We start from the raw sequence: 15,544 nt of genomic DNA, 5'->3' as shown, positions 1-15,544 counted from the left end.
TGGGAGTGATCTATGAGCCAGACCAAGCCAAGCCAAATAACGAATTCCTCTGAACACATAATTGGTTCAGGATGGGCACACAACTTGGGATGCATAATAAGAGATATTATTTTGCAAGCTCTCTTTTTGCTGATGCTGCTGAGCTTGGAAGAAAGAAGCTTCTGGAAACCATCTTTGTCATCTCTTGGCTAACAGTGAATCCTTCCCAGAAGACAGCATGGAATGAGAAATGAGAGATGAGGAATGGAGACCGAATCCTGATGAGATAACAGAACCCCTGGATCCAGCCATGCCTGAATTCCACTACCCTCATTTTTGTTTAAGTTATATGAGCCAATAGATTTTTTTTTCTTAATCCAGTTCAAGTTCAGTTTCTGCTAATTTCTACCAAAGTACCTCTAAATAATATACTTAGGGATTAGCAAGAGCAAAGGCATGTGTTGACAGGCATTCACTTCATGATCATTTTCTCTATGAAGGGGGTGGTGCAGGGTGTGAGGAAACAGATGTGGGCTGTGTCCCTCTCTGGCTGGAAACATGAGAGGGTGACAGGAACCCATGACTGTCCAAGTGCCAATTAGAAAAACCCAATGGTCAGATGGCAAGATCCAACGCCCTGCCTCCCTGCTTCCTACGTGTCGTGGAGAATGACCTGTGCCCAGTGCCAGACCCTGAGTCCCCAGTTCATCCATTTTGCCACAATAGATCCTTGAGAAGCGGATCCTGATGTCTCTTCAATGATGGCCCACCATTCTGACCACTACACCATAGATACTGCATGGTTTTTGTTTGTTTGTTTGTTTGACAGCGTCTCGCTCTGTCGCCCAGGCTGGAGTGCAGTGGCACGATCTTGGCTCACTGCAAGCTTCGCCTCCAGGGTTCACGCCATTTTCCTGCCTCAGCCTCCTGAGTAGCTGGGACTACAGGCGCCCCCACCACGCCCGGCTAATTTTTTGTACTTTTAATAGAGATGGGGTTTCACCGTGTTAGCTAGGATGGTCTCGATCTCCTGACCTGGTGATTCGCCCACCTCGGCCTCCCAAAGTTCTGGGATTACAGGCATGAGCCACTGGGCCCGGCTCACTGCACTCTTCTTAACATTAACCCCAGTGCTGACCTTGAAACTGGTATCAGTGCAACCAGGATGCCGAGTGTGACTTTGACCGCAGTATGACTCAATCATAATTTTGACCATAGCTCGGCCAGGTCACTATCCAAAGCGAGCTCAGGTCAAGGACCATAGCACTAGGACAGAGCACAGTGTCACCAGGAAACTGACTGTAGTACTAATCACCACACTGACCACAACACAACCAAGAATGACCAGGAGTGACCACAACGCTGACCACAATGCTGACCCTGGCAGAACCATGATGTTGACAGCAGCACAGATCCCAGTTCGACAGGACACAAACCACAGCACCATCAGGACACCCAGAGGGACACTAACCATACCAGTCAATGACCAATGGCATTGAATGCATTGGCTAAGGTCCAGTCAGAACAACAGCCCATCCCAGGAAATTCAATATAAAGAATTTAATACAAGGACTTTAATTAGCCATACACAGAGGTAGTAGGTAGGTCTGTTTGTTTGTTTGTTTGTTTGTTTGTTTTTGTGGAGTTTTTCTGAGACAGGGTCTCACTCTGTTGCCCAGGCTGGAGTGCAGTGGAGTAATCATAGCTCACTGCAGTCTCGACCTTCCCAGGCTCAGGTGATCCTCCCACCTCAGCCTCCTGAGTAGCTGAGACTACAGGTGTGCACCACCATGCCTGGCTCATTTTTGTATTTTTGGTAGAGATGCAGCTTCACCATGTTAGCCAGGCTGGTCTTGAACTCCTTGGCTGAACAATCCACCTGCCCCAGCCTCCCAAAGTGTTGGGATTAGAAGTGTTAGCCATGGCACCCAGCCGATAGGTAAGTTTTGTTTTGTTTTCTTTTTTGAGACGGAGTTTTGCTCTTGTTGCCCAGGCTGGAGTGCAGTGGTGCGATCTCAGCTCACTGCAACCTCTACCTCCTGGGTTCAAGCGATTCTCCTACCTCAGCCTCCTCAGTAGCTGGGATTACAGACACCCGCTACCATGCCTGGCTAATTTTTTGTATTTTTAGTAGAGACAGGGTTTTACCATGTTGGGCAGGCTGGTCTCAAACACCTGACCTCAGGTGATCCACCTGCTTTGGCCTCCCAAAATACTGGGATTACAGGCATGAGCCACCGCGCCTGTCCCTATTAGGTAGGTTTTAAGAGCAAACTGGAGAAGGTGAATCAACTCTAGTTGCTACCTATCATCTTTGCAAGGACTGAAACAACAAAAGGAGGTGGTAGTTACCTGAATCCAGGAGCTGCAGTCACCTGGCCAGTCACCTGCCCCCACCCCCACCATGGTGGGGAATACCTGATGGGACTGCGACCACAGAGGGTGCACAGCAGCCATGGCTAGAGACACTCGAAGTGGAGGGGGGCAATTCTCTGGCTTCTCTTTTCTTGGCACCTTCCAATCTCCCTCTAGACCTCCCATTGGCTGAGCCTAACCAGATGCAAGGAAGCCTGGGAAATGTAGTTTGTAGAGAACCTGAGAAAGATAATTTGCAGAAGCCATTGCCCTGATACAGAGGGATGCAGGGGAAAAGTGGGGAACAGATCTAAGTGCATATTGACCAAATTCCAACTATACAACACAGGCTGTAGCTTAGTTGTAACTGTGATCATCTCAGTGACCAAAGCCCAAGGAGGACACTGTTCATGGTTCTGAAATGCAGCATTCATGAGTCAAGAGTGCTGACTCTTGATCATGAGACCCATTCTTGGCCAAGAGCTTGTGGGTCCTACCAACCAATGTCCTCCTTTTATGCAATGCCAACTGCAGGCTTGGCCTGAAGGGCCCACAAAGGACTGTCTCCCATTTGGGAAAAGGAGATAGAATACACTGGATGTGGTGGCTCACGCCTGTTATCCCAGCACTTTGGAAGGCTGAGGCAGGCAGATCACCTGAGGTCGGGAGTTCGTGACCAGCCTGGCCAATATGGTGAAACCCCATCTCTACTAAAAATATGAAAAATTAGATGGGCGTGGTGGCAGGCACCTGTAATCCCAGCTACTTGGAAGGCCGAGGCGGGAGAATCCCTTGAACCCAGAAGGCAGAGGTTGCAAGCTGAGATCGAGCCACTTCACTCCAGCCTGGGTGTGACAGAGTGAGAATCCATCTCAAAAAAAAAAAAAAAAAAAGAGAGAGAGAGAGAGAGAGAGAGAAGAATAAATGGGATGTCTTCCTAGGCTCAGACTCTATTTTGTGTCCACATCCCATGACGAGTGTCCTCAACCCAGTGCATGGTTGGTTGTTGAAATGTGTGCAGAGAGTGAGCGCTAGCTAGGTGCTCTCTTTGCTTAGAGTCACAGATGTCTCCCAATAACTCTGCAAAAAACAGGTCTTCTAATAGATGGAAAGCTTTTTCCCTAAGGTCACATGGCCAAGAAGTAGCAGCACCAGGGTTGAACCCAGGTCTGTGGGTCACCAAGCTCTTTCTCATTAACCTGACAAATCCATCATTAACATGTTTTATCCCCAGTAGGGTTGAGATAGGAATGATACATGGTGGTCACAGGCAGCTGCTTCACATGACTAGAGGCTATGGACTGATAATACCCTGAAAACCAGGGTGTGGACCAAGCTGGCTAAGACCTACTGGACCCAACATGGTGTTGGATTCTACCTAGGTTTCACCTGGGATCTCATTTTGCACTCATTAAAATACTAAAATTACCCACCCACCAGCTCCTGTGACAGTTCTAGGGACACTCAAATTTGGTGTAAAAATGGGTGGCACCACAGTCCACCTTTTTCCAGTTTTCAAGAATATTCCATCCCTCGGTTAAACAGACACATAGTAGCCGGGTGTGGTGGCTCACGCCTGTAATCTCAGCACTTTGGGAGGCCAAGGCGGGTGGATCATGAGGTCAGGAGTTTGAGACCAGCCTGGCCAATATGGTGAAACCCCGTTTCTACTAAAAATACAAAAAATTAGCCAGCTGCGATGGCGCACACCTGTAGTCCCAGCTACTCAGGAGGCTGAGGCAGGAGAATCACTTGAACCCGGGAGGCGGAGGTTGCAGTGAGCCAAGATCACACCACTGCACTCCAGCCTGGGTGACACAGTGAGACTTTGTACCAAAAAAAAAAAAAAAAAAAAAAAAAGAGACACATAAAGGTAGCAGTCCCAAACCACCTTGCCCATTATTCTCTCTTGAGTACACCCACTCCCTTTTCTCAAGTGTGAACTTTTCCTTTAACAAAAAATCTCTGAACTTTTCATTATTTTATGATTCCTCCTTGAATTCATTCCTGCAACAGTGTTAAGAGCCTGGATGCCCCACCAGCGTCTGGGGAGATCTCTCCTAGCCCATCAGTATCAGGGTCACAAAAATGCCAGGCTTCCTAGCCTCCCATATTTTATGCCCAATTTCTTTCTAATCTGACTTACTTACCCGCCCTCCTCCTCCACCTCTCCCTACATACATCTAAATCCCTGGAGGGGTGGGGAGGGAAGACGACTAGGGACACTTTTTTTTTTTTTTTTTTAGACGAGTTTTCCTCCTGTTGCCCAGGCTGGAGTGCAATGGCACGATCTCCCTCACTGCAACCTCTGCCTCGTGGGTTCAAGCGATTCTCCTGTCTCAGCCTCCCGAGTAGCTGGGATTCCAGGCATGCACCACCACGCCCGGTTAATTTTTGTATTTTTTAGTTGAGATGGGGTTTTGCCATGTTGGCCAGGCTGGTCTTGAACTCCTGACCTCATATGATCCGCCCTCTTCAGCCTCCCAAAGTGCTGGGATTACAGGCGTGAGCCACCGCGCCCGGCCTAGGAACACTTTTGGAGGAGTGAGAGGCAGAGAAAGGCTGGAAAGCCTCCCGAAAGAGAGGCTAGACAAGGACGCCCTTCATATGCAAATGGCTTCGCGTGGAGGCGGTGTTAATATTTTGATTCTCTCGGGGGATGTGGTCTTTCATCTTGGGCTATTGAAACAGGAGCGAGGAGAAACTCTTCCAGGTGTGGCGGAGGCGGGGAGGCTTCCAGCGGGAGGACTGGTGGGGAAATGGGGCGCCCGGGGAGAGTGAAAACGAGACGCCCCTTTTGGAGGCCAGGCTCACCCACGTGGCCATTTCCATTGGCCTCTTGCCTGTTTCTCGGTCTCCTGTCCCCCCCAACCCCAATTTTTTCCCTCTTATTCCCCGTCTCCATCTATGCCCCACCCGTCTTGTCCTGGCACTGACCCCTCCTCCAACTTCCAATTTCAGACTCTGCCTCAGTTTCCCTGTTGACTCTTGAGTTTTTAGGGAGGGAGCATTCATCATTTCTCTTCTCTGCTACCAGGCCTTCCTCCTACTCCTCTCCCTCAACCATTCATCCCCCTCCCACCTGCAAAGTGGGAAATGTCCCCTGGAGGGTGAAATTTACAAACACGTGACGGGCACCCCTCCCCCACCTCCGCGACCCGCTCCGGGAATGGCCTGGGGGTTGGGGGGCGCTGCCAAGTCCTGTCCTCAGGTCCCCTCGCTGGTGCTGGCTCCCCCACTTCCCCGCCCCCCACCCCCCCACCCGACCCTGCTCGAGCTGCGCCCGAAGACGAGCTGGGGGCGGGGCGGGGGGCGGAGCCCGCAACAAAGACTCGGAGCAAGCGAGGGGGCGGGGGTGGGGCGGAATCCCGGCCGCCGGCGAGGCGGGGGAGGCGGCGGCGCAGGGTCGCCCCGGCCGGGCGGGCGGGGTCGCGCCTGGTGGCGGTCCCCGCGCCGAGACGCCGCTAGGGCGGGCGGGGGTCGGGACGCCGGGCTGGGGGCGCGTCATGTGGCCGCTCACGGTCCCGCCGCCGCTGCTGCTGCTGCTGTGCTCAGGCCTGGCCGGACAGGTAGGGGCCCGGCGGGCAGGTGCGGGCGCGGGTGGCTCCGGGAGAGGAGGGGGGCACGGAAGGTTCTTGCAGAAACGGTGTTGGGAGGCTCCACAAGCCCCCCCAGCTGCAGGGCGGCGAGGGACGGGGGTCGCACAGCGGGGGAGGGGCCAGGACGTGCACTCTCTGGCTTGGGAGAGGACAAGGGGGGCTTCAAATCCAGCCTCAGGTTGGGCTGGTTTGGGGGTGGCATCTTTGGGGTTCTCAACCCCTCCACGGCCTCGAGCCCCCACCCCGCCATCTCGCGGGAGCTGAGTGGGGTTGGGAGGGAAACTTCAGGGGGCTTTGGACGGGGATGGTTGCTTACCCTTGACTTCCTCTTCGGGGCCGAGATGCCCAGTTTCTGAAGCCCCCCACTCCTCGCCTGCAGCCCCCAGTGTGGGGCAGGGGGCGGGACTCACGTGAGAGTGACTGACGGGGACGCGTGTGAAATGCTTTGGGGGTGCAGGGTAAACGTGTGTGTCTTTGTGTCGTTGTTGGGTGTGACCGGGGGGAGTTTGTGTGTGTGGCGGTTGGGGGGCTTGTCCAAGTAGTGCCTGAGTTGGGGTGTGATCGGTATGTGAGAGAGTCTGTGTGTGACCGTGTCCTCATTACTGGCTCCGGATGACTGGGTGTTGTACAATACGTGTGTGGCCAGGTGTGTGGCCGTGTGAGAGCCTTGGAGTCAGCGTGTGCTATTCTGTACCTTTGGGTAAATCATTCTAAAAGGGTGTGTGTGTGTGTGCGCGCGCGCGCGCGCGCAAGCGCTGTGTGTGCAAACGTGTCCATCCATGCACGTGTGTGTGTCTTGGTGCCTTGCTCACAACCGCACACGCCATTCATGCCCTTATAGAAGCATCTCCCTCCCCCTGGCACCCTTCTCTTGGGCAGGCTCAGGGAGCCTTGCAGAATGTGGGGCGTCCACGCTCTCTTTTGCTATTGGAAAGCCCCCTTCTCCTCCATCTTGGTGGTGAGAGCACCCCCAAGTTCTCAGCTCTGTAGGAGTTCACAGGGAAGCTGGGATCAAAAATAATAAAGTAGTCATTATAATAACAGTGAGCATTCATTACGTGCTAATTTGAGGGGTGCTGTTTCAATCACACAGCACAGACTAAGGCATTTAACCCCCTCTGCCTCTTGTCTACTAGGGCATGGTATTGTTACCTTCATTTTATAGATGGGGAAACTGAGGCACAGAAAAGTTAAATCACTTGCTCAAGCTCGAGAGTGACAGAGGTGGGACTGAGCCGAGGCAGTCTGGCTCCTGAGCCCACACGATTACCCTCTTGTTAAATAATCCGCTCCATGGGTGTGGACAGCGTCCGTGAAGACATTGCTAGGGGGAGGTTTTTAGGTAGATAGGCAGGGGAGAAACAATCTGGGCACCTTCCCCTTCCTCATCAAGAAAAGAATCAGACCCTTGTACTCACCCCGAGGGGGGTGTTGGGAGGAATGGAGGTTAGACTCCAGATAGAAGGATTTCTAGGCCACGAGGAGAGGTTGTGGGGTCCCCTCCCTCGCTCCTCCATTTCCCCACGCATCTAAGCACCCACGCGCTGGGTGGAATAGGGATTGTGCCCAGCGCCAGGCATCAGGCCACACACAGTAGGTACTCAATGGATGTGTGAGCCGGAGAGAAGCAAAGAGACACACCTGGGAGAGATAAAAGACCAAAAGAGGCACACACTTGAGAAACTGCTGGAAAAAAAATGAACCAGGAATCAAGTTGAATTATCCTTGGAGCCACCCCCTGTGGCTTCTCCTCCACCCCCTGCTAGGGGGACCCTAGATTTTCTGTCTTCTCACCAAGATTGGCTAGGGTGCCAGAGTTTGCTGCCAGAGTTGCAATTGGAGGGTGAATCCTACAGCCCCCGGGGCTGGGAGGGAGTTGCTTTGGGGGCGGGACTAACGAGGTCAGTGGAGGCGGGGCTAAAGGACAATGGAGGCGTGGCCAAATGAGGTAATCTGTTAGGGCGGGGCTGGTGGAATCCTGCCGTAGGCTGCAGTGCCTCCAGGCGGCCACTGCGGGAACTACATAGTCGTAAAACAGTCTAGGCGGCCAGTACACCCCCTTGGCGTTGGCTCACCCAGCCTGGCAACCCAGGGAAGGGAGGGGTCTGCAGAGAGGATGCTCTACCTGCTCCTAGCTCCCTCCATCACTTTGCGAAGACTTCTTCCCTGTTCCTGATGGACCCGGGGTCCTTCCTAGAAATCATTGGTTAATCCATTCCGCGAACAGATTATGCACTGGGGATACAGCCACCAACTGAGTCATCAAATCCCTGCTCTCCTGGAGTTGACCTAGTAGAGGAGACAGAAAAGAACCGAGTAACCCATGTAATACAGTGTCGGCAACTAAATATACATATGATACAATGCAAGTAGCATGAAGAATAACAGATAAAGTATAGAAGATTAGAGTGGAGCTGGGTGCAGTGGCTCACACCTGTAATCCCAGCACTTTGAGAGGCTGAGGCAAGTGGATCGCCTGAGGTCAGGAGTTCGAGACCAGCCTGGCCAACATAGTGAAACCCTGTCTCTACTAAAAATATAAAAAATTAGCTGGGCGTGGTGGCGGGCACCTGTAATCCCAGCTACTCGGGAGGCTGAGGCAGGAGAATTGCTTGAACCTGGGAGGCGGAGGTTGCAGTGAGCCAAGGTCATGTCACTGCACTCCAGCCTGGGCAACAGAACAAGACTCTGTCTCAAAGCAAAAAAAAAAAAAAAAAAAAAAAAAAAACAGAAAAAGATTACAGGGTGGAGGCTATTTGAGCCAGTGTGGTGAGGGAAGGTGTCTCTAAATAGGTGGCATTTCAGGTGACATCTGAAGAAGGTGAGAGAAGGAGCCTTGTGGGTGTCTGGGGGAAGAGCATTCAAGGTGGGAGGAACAGAAGGTGCAAAAGCCCTGGGGTAAGAACAAGCTTGGTGAGTTTCAGAAGCAGTGTGGACACTGGTGTGGCTGGAGAGGAGTGAGTAATGGGGACGTTGGTGGGGAGATGAGGCCAGGGAAGCCAGACCACTTAGGAACTTGTAAACTGTGGGCGGAAGTTTGGATTTGACCCAGAGAGCAGGAGAACAGGAAAGCAGAGCCTTTCAGAGGCATTGTCCATTCATTCAGGATCTATCCACAATGTTCTGGGTTCTGGCCTGGGAGTGACTACCAGAGAGCTTGATAGTTCTGAGCTCCACTATTTTCCCTGTGGAAAAGATGCCTTGCTGATCCCTGATCCCTCCCTAAGATCTAGCTACATCGTTGGCACTGTCTGGGTTTGGGACCAACTCTTTTCTGGGGCTTCCAGAGGATGGGGAGAAGGAATAATTCAGTTTAGATCACATGCCTCAGGGACTTCACACTTGCCGCTCCATCTCCCTGTGACACTGTTCCCCCTGGTAGCTATTTATCTCTGATGTCTGCTTAAATGTCACCTCCTCCAAGAGGCCCACCCTGAACAGCTAGGTGAAATAGCCCCCTGCTGCCACTCTCTGAGTGCTTACTCCGTGTTCTTTTTCTATTTATTTATTTATTTATTTTTTTTTGAGATTGAGTCTTGCTCTGTTGCCTGGGCTGAAGTGCAGTGGCGCGATCTCGGCTCACTGCAACCTTTGCCTCACGGGTTCAAGTGATTCTTGTGCCTCAACCTCCCGAGTAGCTGGGACTACAGGCACATGCCACCTGATGCCCGGCCAGTTTTCTTTGTATTTTTAGTAGAGACAGGGTTTCACCATGTTGGCCAAGCTGGTCTTGAACTCCTGACCTTAGGTGATCTGCCATCCAAAGTGCTGGGATTATAGATGTGAGCCCGGCCATGTTTTCCTTTACAGCTCTTGTTTCCACATTTCTATGATTCTTCTATTCATTCATTGTCTATTTCCCCACTACAGCGGCAGTTTATCAGGGTTCAGCCAGCTTTGTTGTTTCTCCAGTGTCTAGAACAGAGCCTGACACACAGTAGGTGCTCAGAAGTATCTGCTGGGTGGATGGATGGATGGACCCCCTCACACACACAGAGTGTCTTTCTTTCTCAAGACACAGGATTCTTGTATCAAGAGAGTGTCAGGGGAACACTCGCTCCTGGATGAAAGGCACCGAGAAACCCATTCTTTGGGCCAGGTGTGATGGCTGACACCTGTGATCCCAGCATTTTGGGAGACCAAAGCCAGAGGGTCTCTTGAGGCCAGGAATTTGAGACCAGCCTGGGCAATACAGCAAGATCCCATCTCTACAATAACTTTTTCTTTTTTTTATTTTTGAGATGGAGTCTTGTTCTGTCACCCAGGCTGGAGTACAGTGGTGTGATGATCTCAGCTCCGTGCAACCTCTGCCTCCCAGGCTCAAGAGATTCTTGTGCCTCAGCCTCCCGAATAGCTGGGACCACAGGGGTGTGCCACCATGCCCAGTTAATTTTTGTATTTTTAGTAGAGATGGGGTTTCACCATGTTGGCCAGGCTGGTCTCAAATTCCTGACCTCTTGATTTGTCTGCCTCGGCCTCCCAATCTGCTGGGATAACAGGCGTGAGCCACCGTGCCTGGCCTTTTCAGTAACTTTTTAAAAAATTGGCCAGGCTTGTAGTTCTACTTAGGGGCCAGGGTGTGAGGATCACTTCAGCCCGGGAGTTCAAGGCTGCAGTGAGCTATTATTGCACCACTGCACTCCAGCTTGGGCGACAGATTGACCCTGTTTCCACAAAAAAGAAAGAAAGAACACCCATCTTCTTTACCTGTGCCTGAAATTCCACCCTGATAGGGCACTGCTATTTAGGGGTAGGACGATGTTCTCCTGGGGCTCCTTTAGAGTATGTAAATGTCCCAGTGGAGGGAAGTAAAAGGAAATTGAAAGACTCTTGAGTTAGTGTAGGGAAGCGCCCCTTTGGGGCTGGATTTAAGATTATGGAGCTTGGGCGACATCTAGTGGTTGAATGAGGTTTGTGCAGAGACTGTGTGCGTCTGTGTGACTGGTGGGTGAATGTGTGTGATTTTACACCTGTGCCTGTGCATGTGCGTATGTGGGATGGAGGTGCCCAGGTCAGGGTAAAACAGGTGAGATACTCGCCGCAGGTGCAAACATTTTAAAAAGTTGTTGATGATGATGATGATGATGATTTGAGACGGAGTCTTGCTGTGTTGGCCAGACTGGAGTGCAATGGCGCGATTTCGGCTCACTGCAACCTCCGTCTTCCGGGTTCAAGCGATTCTCCTGCTCAGCCTCTTGAGTAGCTGGGATTACAGGCGCGCATCACCACACCCACCTAATTTTTTTTTTTTTTGTATTTTTAGTAGAGACAGAGTTTCACCACATTGCCCACACTGGTCTCGAGCTCCAGACCTCAGACGATCCGCCCGGCTTGGCCTCCCAAAGTGCTGTGATTACAGGCGTGAGCCACAGTGCTGGGCCTATTGCTAAGACGGAGTCTTGTTCTGTCACCCATGCTGGAGTACAGTGGTGCAGTCATAGCTCACTGAAGCCTCTAACTCCTGGGCCCAAGTGATCCTTCTGCCTCAGCCTCCTGAGTAGCTAGGGTGACAGGTACATGGTATAGTGTTCAGCTATAGTGCAAAATTTAAGGGGATGGCCCTAAAAAAATAAAAACCAGTAACCAAGATAAATGATATTTTAATGGAACATTTTAAGAAAATCTAAATTAATGCAAGAAAAATCTACGATGAACAAAAACAAATTTTTAATTAACTATGGGCTCCACCTCTGCACTTGCATAACTTACCTCACTCTAATTTTGGCCCCGTAGGCAGGTGTCTGTGGTGTCATGCATGTATGTATATGTTTGGTGGTTGTGTGCAGGTTCAGGGACCATGAGCACAGGGACATGCTTGTATCATCATCACACCAGTGACTGCATCCTTGTAGGCCAACCATATGTTTTGTGTGGATTTCTTTTTTTCTTTCTTTTTTTTTTTGAGATGGAGTTTCACTCTGTTGCCCAGGCTGGAGTGCAATGGCGCAATCTCGGCTCACCGCAAACTCCGCCTCCTGGGTTCAAGCGATTCTCCTGCCTCAGCCTCCCTCCCTGGTTCAAGCGATTCTCCTGCCTCAGCCTCCCAAGTAGCTGGGATTACAGGCATGTGCCACCACATCTGGCTAATTTTGTATTTTTAGTAGAGACGGGGATTTCTCCATGTTGGTCAGGCTGGTCTCGAACTCCTGACCTCAGGTGATCTGCCCGCCTCGGCCTCCCGAAATGCTGGAATTACAGGCGTGAGCCACCGCGCCTGGCCTAGTATGTGTGGGTTTCTGATGAGCCCAGTGGCTGGTGTGGGCAATGACTTTTTAGCCCCAGGATTCAGTGTCAGTGCCTGGGAGGCAGTAATGTGCTGTTTTCATTTGTTCCTACACTCATGTATTCATTTATTTTATTTTTTTATTTTATTTTGAGACGGGGTCTCACTCTGTTGCTCAGGCTGGAGTGAAGTGGCGCAATCTCGGCTCACTGCAACCTCCGCCTCCCGAGTTCAAGCTGTTCTCCCACCTCAGCCTCCCGAGTAGCTGGGACCACAGGTGCACGCCACCATGCCCAGCTAATTTTTGTATTTTTAGTAGAGACAGGGTTTCACTATATTGTTCAGGCTGGTCTCAAACTCCTGACCTCAGGTGATCCACCTGCCTCAGCCTTCCAAAGTGCTGGGATTACAGGCGTGAGCCACCGTGCCCGGCCCATGTATTGATTTAGAGGGCATTCATTGACAGCCTTCTGTATCTCAAGCATTATACTATGCAGTAAGCACTAGGTGGTAGTTTGTGCTCTCAAGGAGTGGAGTAGAAGATTTAACTTCTGGAGGAGTTGAGCCTGGCTGTGTTGGGAAAAAGTTGTCATAACAGGAACACTTTATTCCCACATCTAGGGAACTCTTGTCTGAGAATATTAACATGTCTTCACTGCCAAGGTGGAAGCCCATTCTGTCTCTTTTTCTCTTTTTGAGATGGGGTCTTGCCATGGTGCCCAGGGCGGCCTCGAATTCCTGGGCTTAAGCAATTCTCCTGCCTCAGCCTCCCAAGTAGTTGGGATTACAGGTGCACACCACCTCAGTGTGTCTTGCGACTTCATCCATCTAGAGCGTAGCCACAAACCAAGAAGTAACCAGGAAAGAGCAGAGAGTAGGGAGAGGAGATTCCATGAAGACTATATACAAAAGTTTACTATCTTTCTCTCTCTCTCTCTCTTTTTTTTTTTTTAGACAGAGTCTCACTCTATCGCCCAGTCCGGAGTGCAGTGGCACGATCTCATCTCACTGCAACCTCCACCTCTTGGGTTCAAGCAATTCTCATGCCTCAGCCACCCAAGTAGCTGGGACTATAAGTGTGCACCACCACGCCTGGCCAGTTTTTATATTTTTAATAGAGACAGTGTTTTGCCATGTTGCCCAGGCTGGTCTTGAACTCCTGGCCTCAAGTGATCCACCCACCTTGGCCTCCCTAAGTGCTGGGATTACAGGCATGAGCCACCACGTCCAGCCTGGAAAAGGTTGTTCTTATTGCTCCTGGGGACCCAGTAGACTCTTGGTCCCTGTTTACTCTTACTTTATATGTAGTTCCAACAATCCTGGGCAGCTAGTACCTAGCCTTGCTTAATAGACGAGAAGACAGGTGTCATTGCACAAGAAGAAAAAAAACCAAAAGGCAGAGCCGGTTCAGCCATCAAATGAAATGGTAAATAGCTTCTCACTTTTTAGGCTGTGAGAGTCCTGGTGAATCCCAAGAAAAATACATGTTGAGCACATGGTGAGCCAGGTTCTTTTTAAATTTTATTTTGTTTTTGTTTTTTTTTTAAGAGGCAGGGTCTTGCTCTGTTGACCAGGCTAGACTGGAGTGGTGTGATGACAGCCCACTGTTGCCTCAACCTCCTTGGCCCGAGTGATCCTCCTACCTTAGCCTCTCAAATAGCTAGGACTACAGGTGTGTACCACTACATCCAGTTAATTTTTCTTTTTCTTTTTTTTTTTGTAGAGGTGGGGGTCTCACTATGTTGTCCAGGCTGGTCTTGAACTCTTGGCCTCAAGTGATCCTCTTGCCTCAGCCTCCCAAGGTGCTGGGATTAATACTGCTGTGATCATGGGTGTACCAATATCTCTTTGAGACACTGAGTTCAATTCTTTTGTGTACGTACTCAGCAGTGGCGTGGCTGGGCCAGGCACAGCAGCTCACACCTGTGATCCCAGCAATTGGGAGGCTGAGGTGGGTGGATTGCTTGAGCCCAGGAGTTTGAGACCAACCTCAACAACATGGTAAAACACTGTCTCTACCACAAATACAAAAATTAGCTGTGCCTGTGGTCCCAGCTACTCGGGAGGCTGAGGTGGGAGGATCACTTGAGCCCGGGAGGTCAAGGCTGCAGTGAGCCATGATTGTACCACTGCCTGGGTGACAGGGTAAGATCCTGTCTCAAAAAAAAAAAGGTATTGCTGGGTCAAAGGGTAACTACGTTTTAAGTTTTTGAAGAACTACAATAATGTTTTCTACGGCGGCTGCACCATTTTATGTTCCCACAAAGGGTTCTTATTTTTCCACTTCCTCGCTAACACTTGTTGTTTTTGTCGAAAGCCTCTGACCACATTATTTTTGTCAACTGAACAATATATAACTTTTTTCTTTTGTTGTGTTTTGCTTAGACAGGGTCTCACTCTGTCCCCTTGGCTAGAGTGCAGTGGTGTGATCTCGGCTCACTGCAGCCTCCGCCTTCCGGACTCAGGCCATTCTCCCGCCTCAGCCTCCCAACACCTCTGTAGCTGGGATTATGCACCGCCATGCCTGGCTGATTTTTTTGTAGAGCTGGGATTTCACCATGTTGCCCAGGCTGGTCTCCAACTCCTGGGCTCAAATGATCTGCCTGCCTCAGCTTCCCAAAGTGCTGGGATTACAGGCATGAGCCATGGCACCCAGCCATAATTTTTTTTTTTTTTTTTGAGACGGAGTCTTGCTCTGTCACCCAGGCTGGAGTGCAGTGGCCAGATCTCGGCTCACTGCAAGCTCTGCCTCCCGGGTTCACGCCATTCTCCTGCCTCAGCCTCCCGAGTAGCTGGGACTACAGGCACCCGCCACCTCGCCCGGCTAGTTTTTTTGTAATTTTTAGTAGAGACGGGGTTTCACCGTGTTAGCCAGGATGGTCTCGATCTCCTGACCTCGTGATCCGCCCGTCTCGGCCTCCCAAAGTGCTGGGATTACAGGCTTGAGCCACCGCGCCCAGCCCCCAGCCATAATTTTGTTTTATGTGTGTTTCTGTTTTAGAATATCATATATATATATCAGATATATATATACACACACACATATATATATCACATATATATGTATTTTTTGATTCATTAGCATTGAACTCCCGGCCAATAGCACTACATCTGATGCCTGAATGAAGCTTCTCTAACACATGTCTTTTCTCCGTGAGACACATCACAGCCTTCTTGCACTCAGAAACACTAGGCTACACTTCAGCACGGTGCGTGGGGGCCACTGAAGATAGCGAAGTCACCAACAAACAGCACAAAAATATGAAAAGCTTAGCACTAAATGGATCATAAAAAAGACACTTGCATGTAGTATCAGAACTGGAGGAAGAAAGCAGTGTGTCTCCTTATTAGAACCTCAACAGGGTTGGGTGACTGAGTATGTTGTCAG

At 50.6% G+C, this 15,544-nt stretch overlaps 1 protein-coding gene across 2 annotated transcripts in view; it reads left to right on the top strand.

The window, feature by feature from the left end:
• The first annotated feature begins 5,691 nt into the window (after nt 1-5,691).
• OLFM2 (olfactomedin 2) overlaps nt 5,692-15,544 on the top strand; it is an 84,892-nt gene continuing 75,039 nt past the window's right edge. For both annotated transcript variants that reach the window (XM_074025816.1, XM_005587917.4), the window contains exon 1: nt 5,692-5,903. In XM_074025816.1, the coding sequence (XP_073881917.1) occupies nt 5,841-5,903 (63 nt within the window). In that variant the 5' untranslated portion in view covers nt 5,692-5,840. The remainder of the gene's footprint in view (nt 5,904-15,544) is intronic.

Source organism: Macaca fascicularis, chromosome 19, assembly GCF_037993035.2.
Source record: "Macaca fascicularis isolate 582-1 chromosome 19, T2T-MFA8v1.1".
In the NCBI taxonomy this organism is placed as follows: domain Eukaryota; kingdom Metazoa; phylum Chordata; class Mammalia; order Primates; family Cercopithecidae; genus Macaca; species Macaca fascicularis.
Note: the sequence above shows the minus strand (reverse complement) of the source record. Positions and strands in the feature narration are given on the sequence as shown.